At 40.0% G+C, this 7,266-nt stretch overlaps 1 protein-coding gene across 2 annotated transcripts in view; it reads right to left on the reverse strand.

Moving 5' to 3' along the window:
* Positions 1 to 6,811, reverse strand: part of ttc34 (tetratricopeptide repeat domain 34) — a 10,766-nt gene extending 3,955 nt beyond the window's left edge. The window contains exons 1-5 of one of the 2 annotated variants that reach the window (XM_005732965.2): positions 6,712 to 6,811; positions 3,261 to 4,211; positions 2,872 to 3,094; positions 2,223 to 2,415; positions 368 to 534 (exon numbers count right to left, since the gene is read on the reverse strand). In XM_005732965.2, the coding sequence (XP_005733022.1) occupies positions 368 to 534; positions 2,223 to 2,415; positions 2,872 to 3,094; positions 3,261 to 4,207 (1,530 nt within the window). In that variant the 5' untranslated portion in view covers positions 4,208 to 4,211; positions 6,712 to 6,811. Of the gene's footprint in view, positions 1 to 367; positions 535 to 2,222; positions 2,416 to 2,871; positions 3,095 to 3,260; positions 5,008 to 6,711 lie in introns of both variants that reach the window. The other variant, XM_013910812.1, reaches the window with a different exon arrangement.
* Positions 6,812 to 7,266: the final 455 nt, after the last annotated feature.

The following is a 7,266-nucleotide window of genomic DNA, read 5'->3' on the forward strand; positions in this document are numbered from 1 at the left end:
CTTTGATATTAATGAGTTTTTTGGGTTCATTGAGAACATGGTTGTTGTTCAATAATAAAATTATTCCTCAAAAATACAACTTGCCTAATAATTCTGTGTGTTCCCTGTATGTTTTAAAGCTATGATTGTTGTTTAAATTATTCGAATGCTTAAATTCCTGTTATCAGGAAAGCCCAGAGGAGAACATTTTATTTAATAATTGTACAATAATTTAGTTTGACTTAATAGTAAGGAATCTCAGGTTGTTTTACGCTACAGCTGTTTCACAAGCAACATATCAGTCAAGCACTTAGCTGTAACCACCTGAACAAAAAGGGCAATAGTATCGAGTTTCAATGATAGATAAGACTAGAGGAAAAAAAAAAACCTTTTGTTGATTCAGCATGAGATATGTGAAACCTCTTCCACAGAGGGCATGCACGTGTTTCGGATGCTCCTTCAGAATGGCACTGAAGTCAAATATGGCTGTTTTTCGCTGACCCAGCAAAGCGTAGCACCTCGCTCTTTCTAGTAGTGATTCAGCTGCCTCGCCACCTGAGAAAAACAATGAATTGACTGTTTTTATATGTATGTGTAATCTCATTTTAGTGTCAGTTTCAATATTTGTGTAAAATAAATCATAGATTCAAATACACACAGTAGAAGTGCTTTATATAGGCTGGTTTCAGGTCTTATGTTTAACCACAAAAGACGTGTGGTTAAATAATGCATAGCTAATCTACCTACGGATGAGGACACAATGCTCAATTCATTCATTTCTCCCAATGATATTTAAAATTTCAGTTAAAATTATTTCTATTTGGACACAATAACAGAATTATATCAGAAAGAAACAAGAATTACCACAGTCAATATAATTAGCCCCCTTAAAAACTCAAAGCCCAAACCACTGATGTGATATAATGTAGTTTAACATTGTAATGCTCAAGGCTTGTAAAAATGGCAAACAGTATAAAAACTTCAGCAAGGCTTTGAGCTGTCACTTGAAAAACCATCATGCCAAAAACACAAAAATCAGTTTAGCTTGAGAAAAAAAAATCTTGATGTGCATAAAGCAGGAGATGGAGTGGACTGGAGTGATAAGCATCATTAAGAAATTCTAAGAGAGCCACACAATACAGAACAAGCCTGGTAGAGGTAGGAAGCAAACGATTTCAATGACTGTGGAAAAAAAAACTACTGAGAGAGATATGTAAAGACACTTGTGAATGACTTAGCCAAGTTGGGAAATGTAGTCTCAAAAAAGACAGTCACTGCAGCCCTGCACAGGAATAGACTGCAAGAAAAAAACTCCACCACTGCACAAGAGACACTTTCAAATAAGACTGTAATATACTAAAGACACCCTGCAGAAAGAATATGCTGCCTGTAAACTAGAGCTCTTTGGCCAAAGAGACGCTGCTGTATAACCCAACAAACACTGTACCCAGAGAAAAACACAGCGGTGGGAGTAATATGCTGTGGGGATGCTTCAGTGCGGCTTGAAATAGGAATCTCGTCACAGTGGAAGGAATCACAAACTAAGATGGATTTGTGAAGATTTTAAAAGAACACCTCAACCAATCAGCAGCAAAACTGGGTCTGGGTCATCACTTTGTCTGACATGATAACAACCCAAAATATATGGGACTCCAGGTGAAGAACTAATTCCAGGAGACCAAAGTGAATGTTATTGACTGGCTTGTAAAAAGCCCTGATTTCAGACTTGTTGAAAACTATAATAAACGACTACACACTACACAAAAATGATGCCCAACTAACTGTTAGCATCATGGAGGCTAATAATTTGACTCTGGCAGTTATTGTGAATAATTTCGTTTCTATGTCCAAAGTAAAAGACATCGCAAAAGTTCATCGTAATTTTCTTTTCTCCCATGTCCCTTGCGGGGCTCCGTAAAAATCAACTAATCATCCAAAAATAAAAATAGGATGTTTGGAAAAGCTGTGTCAAAAAGTTGTCTCTCTGTTTACCGGCATCTGGAAATACTTTTTAAAAAATGAAATTTTCATAGTGGGCGTAATTATTCTATCCTCATCTGTAATTTGTGTTATGTTCTGCAAGACATTTTAAAGTGAAATCTAAAAAAAAGCTTGGGTTTTGTGCTGAATTCCACAAATCATTACTCCAGTCTGCATGCAACAACCAACAATGTTAATACTATCAATAGTTAGCAACAGATCAGTACCAAATATCAATAACTCATCAAACAGATTCTATTCACCAGAGGCCATAATTGCAATGGAGAGATATGCCACAGCCTCTCTGACAGCGCATTCCTCGCTTGCTCGGTCCAAAATGCGTTTTGCAGCTGAGTGGGAGTGTCCCTGCAGCAGTGCTCTGTCTTTCTGTTGTGCCACTGCCAACAGGGGGCGCAAGCAGCTGGTATCACCACACAAGATGAGCTTTTTCAGCAGCTACAGGAAAAATTGACAGACATGAAGAGTAAATCAGGACTATTCCGTGGTTAAAATCATTGTTAACATTTTTTTTAAACTCAAAGCTACACTTTTCAAAACAAAACTGTAGCTACCGCACACTGAAATCAGACATTTGGATGCTTATCAAGTAATTTTAGAAGTGAATTGATCGCTGAAGATTTTTTCACATTTGAGCCCGCATAGCTCCTTATATCATGAATGTAATTACTTTGAAGGTGCATCCAGAAATTATTCAAAGGAAACTAGTTAAATAAACAAAGGTGTTTCCCCAAAACTACTAATAATGAACTACACTCTGCTTTCACTCAGCTTCCTGCTTTATTTATATATGTTTTACAAAATAAGCAAGTGTGAAATTAGGTTTCCTAAACAGGAAACAAAAAATCCTGAATCCATTTAAACATGAAAAATTGGTACCTCAAACTTATATACCTGATTGGTGTCATAAAGAAAGCCTCTGTGCAGCTGCAGCAAAGCAAGGCGAGCCAAGATAGGTGCCCGAGGATTGGTGGGCCCGATGGACAGCAGCAATCGGTAAGCCTCCTCCACCCGACCAAGCTGGTACAAGGCATCTGCTGCCAAGATCTGAGGCCCATCGGCACTGGGCTGGAGCTCCATCAGCAACAGAGCAAGGGAATGGACACCAGCAGGAGTCCTAACGTACAAAGCAGAAAAAAAACACAACGGGACAACAATCACACTGAGAAAACACACAACAAAGACCATACCATGCAATAAAGTAGACTTTTCCTGCTGTGACATGCCAAAATATTTTCTCTGAGAAAGCATTGCTCAGTAAACCATATCTAAAACAAACATACCTTGATCTGTGGTTGTCCCTCTTTGATAGGGTCTGCATATGTTCCTCCTTTTGGTGCTGTTGGGAGTCTTCACCAGAACTGGACTTGGGTTTGTGATCTCTAGACCCTTCAAGCATGAATCGTCCCTGCTCCAGCAGAACAGTAAACAGCAGCCCACGGTAGTTCCAGGGTACCAAGCAGCGCACAGCAAATGCTGTTTCCTGAGCATGCAGCCTGCTGGCTGTCACATAGTCTAAAGCAGTCAGGTAGTTTAAGCCACCCATCATTCGCAGGAGGCCCCTGCCACAAAGTGCTCGCACACAGCTGGATGGGTGGGGGGCATTGTGTTCAATCACAGCCTGAAAGTCTTCTAATGCACCCTTCTGGTCATCAGAGAGCAATCGTGCATATCCGCGAAGGACGTGGACCGTGCTTTGATAGCTCTGCTGACCTTGTGCGGCAGCTAGCTGGCTGCAGATAGAGAGGGCCTCTTTGTGCTCTCCTCTGAGGAGAAGACAATCAGCCAGTCGGACCCGCAACTCTCTGTCTCCCCCACCAGGTTCTAAATGGCACAGGGTCCGTAACTGAGTGATAACAGGGTCCAGAAGTTCAACTCCTTCAGTAGATCGCAGATCTGCCCGGACAAGGACCTGATCTCGGTAATCAGACAGGCCTCTCTCCGCCTGCTGACGGAGATGGTTGCAAGCTGCCACCCCAGTTCCCTGATCTTTGAACAGCTTTTGGAAGTAAATTCGGGCAGTGGCTGGGTGAGTCTCAAATGCTTTCCCCAAATCTGAGCACTCCTCTGCAACCTTTCCACCTGCTGAAAAGCAAGCAGCTGCTCGGCTTGTCAAGAGTCTGGCTGTCCTCTCAGGAGTTTCTTGGAGCAATTTTTCTATAGTACTCTCTGGTATTTTCTGGCCATGAGCATACTGCAAGAGGGAAGAGTATGCCTCTGCACTGTCCATAAACCTGCCCATCAAAAACAAATATGCTGCATTGAGTTCCTGTACTTCTTTGTTACTAGGTGAAATAGACAGCAAAAACTCAATAACAGTAGCAGAAGTTTCTTCTTCAAGCTTGTCATTGTCCTTTGTTCCCACTCTCCACTTGCTGTCAACTACCAGAGTGGGATGTATGAGCATGATTTGTTCGGCAAAGGCCTTCACTATTTTGGGTAAGTATCCCGCTTGTCTGCTCTTCACCAGTGTGACAGTTTCAGACTTGCTATTCCGGTAAGCTTTGAGGTAAATCTTTAGTCCCTTTAACCTGTGAGATTCTGATAACAAGCAGGCGAGGGCTCGAGTTATCTCTAACAAAACATGAGTTGAACCCTCTGGAGGAAGGTTCCGCTTCCCTTCAAGCATAGCAGTGCAGCGAGCAAGAATCTCCTCACAGGCATGCGTGTCACTCTGAAGAAGAGACTCCATTTTGTAAATGGTGGCTAACAGATTGTTGGGACAGAGTGTGGAGAGGAAAACAGCAGCAAGACCTTTATTAAGACCCTCTGCAGGCTGATTCTTCACATGACTGTCAAGCCAGCCCTCTAGAGTAGCGATCACCAAATCCAGACCAGACTTATCCAGTTTTCTCATGTGGGACACCGCAGAGGTGGCGTGAGTCCTGAAGGCAGACATGTACAAGGAGGTGGCTCTCTCCAGCTCACCGCTCCGAAGGAACTTGTCTCCTTCCTTACATAGCTCTGAAATATTGACTCCAGGTCGAACCAAAGCAGTCATGATTGCTCAAATGGCGGGATTGTTCATGGCTGTTGAAAGCAATTACAACATTGTAGTCTAATGGTTAACGGAGGAAATGAGGATAAAATATATCTGTCACATGTTGAAATGTAAAAAAAGAAAAAGAAGAAGAAGTAATAAAAACAAGCATTAACAAGCACCTTTACTCTTCAACATAGAGTTCATAATTCCATCAATTTCAACAAGATCCCCAACACCATTATTTGAAATACAGCACCAAACCACGACAGAGCCTCCATCATGCTTTACAGAATGCTGTAGAGACTCATTGTTGTACTCTCTAGACCTCTTCTGCACATACTGACAAAGATTTGAACCAAAAGATTTGAAATTTGGATTGATCTTCTGATCTTCAGTCCAGTTCTTGTGTAATTTGCAATATCTCAGCCTTTTCTCCTAGTTTCCCTCGACAGCCTCCCATACACAAAAGCCATTTCTGATCAAGCTTTGATGAATAATATCATATGAACTGAAAAGCCAGATCCATCTCTCAGTTCCTGTGACAAATCTATGGTGGATTTTTCCCCCTTGTTTCTTAATTCTTATCTTCTTTCTTAAGATACTGTTCATCTCCTGTAATTCTTTTAGACCTGCCACTTCTTCTTTTCTCCTACTACTAGTGCGGACTCCTGAGTTTTTTATTCAGGATATTTCACATAAATACAGATTATTCAGGATTTTAGGTAAGATATTGTTATACTGAGTTATACTGATTACTCAGTATGGAACATTTATGACATTTTCAACTAATAGATCTTTGAGAATCACAATTGTTGGTGCAAAAATACAATTGTTTTATTTTTGGTATTTTTAAAAATATATTTAACTAAAGAAAAACACATTATGTTTTATGACAGGCTGCTAGTAAAAAAAAGATAAAATTGCTAATTTTTCTGTTATGTGTAGACACAACACTAGTTCAACTCTTGGGTTAGAAGACTTTTTATGCTTTTTATTGCATTGTTAAGTTGTTCAAAATAACCAAAAGAAACAAAAAATTATTTATCTGAAAATTATCAGGTCCAAAAACTGGAGTGAAAAGGTGTGGAAAAAGTAGCCAACATCCAAAAAGAAAAAACTTTGAAAGACCTTCAGAAAGCCTGGAGAACTATTCCTCAGTAACACTGTAAAAATGAAAAAAGAAAAAAAAAGTCTTGTATGAAGGTAAGTATGTTGCTTAAATTTGTTACTTGGATGCCAAATTTAAAGACATAAGGAGTGGCTTGAAACTTTTTGCACAGTGTTTTCTATTATTTATAACTATGTATTTGTATTGTTCTGACTTGATATTAGTTTGGTGAAATTTTACGCACACGCAAAATAAGATTACCATTGACAAAAGAAGAAAGACTTTATCTACTGCAAAGGGAACTGGTAAAATAAAATCGACTTGACTGGATTTGTACCAGTGGCTTTTATTGAGCCATTGCTAACCTACCAGTTACTGCGGCTTTTTTGACAACAACAGTAGGCTGAATCCCTCAAGACTTAAAAATGTCTCTAAAATTCTATTTCACGGGTAGCGTCAACTTATTGTCTTGAATTAGACGTCCCGACAAAAGAAAACTGTCCTCCATGTTTGTAATTCAATAGCTATCCAGGTCAACGCTCACAAAACAGAAGCTGCGGCGGAATTTTTTCAAGTGTGTAACAGGTGGCACTGAGACAGCATAATATATATTTATATAATAATAATAAGAAACCACACATACACAAACCACAAAAACCTTTTTGTCTCGACAAACTCCTCCAGGCTGTGTCGCGTCTCTTCTCAGGACGGGACGGTTTAGGTCGCCAGCTGTTGTTTTTGAGAATCCGGGTCCGGTTGCCAATAGAAACCATTAACCCTCGTGCTTACTTGAAAACCACAGAAAACGTAGGAAGCCTGCAGCTTCCTTATTGGCGACACTGCGTAAAATTGTTGATAAAAATCTCCTGCTCCTTCACGCTAACTCGGCGTTAGCGCTTAAAGATATGCTGCTGGGAGCACGAAAAACGGTGCGAAAGGGGGAAAATATGTCATTTGGAAATACCTCCAAAGAGCCGTTCATATTCCTACAGACATTTTAAGAGATTTTTAAAAAAAATGCTAAATCCGTCTTTAGTTAGCCTCTAAACTGTGCTGTAGCTGGTGCTCCCGGTGGTTAACTGTCTTTATTCGGTTCATTTATAGCACACGAAATGATTAAAAGAAAAGAAGTCATATGACAAATCGAAAAGGTGTAGGTTGAAGCTACAGCGTATATAACACCTACCCATGATATAAA

This window comes from Pundamilia nyererei, unplaced genomic scaffold (genome assembly GCF_000239375.1).
Source record: "Pundamilia nyererei isolate P.nyererei 1_Seehausen unplaced genomic scaffold, PunNye1.0 scaffold00049, whole genome shotgun sequence".
Taxonomy (NCBI): Eukaryota; Metazoa; Chordata; class Actinopteri; order Cichliformes; family Cichlidae; genus Pundamilia; species Pundamilia nyererei.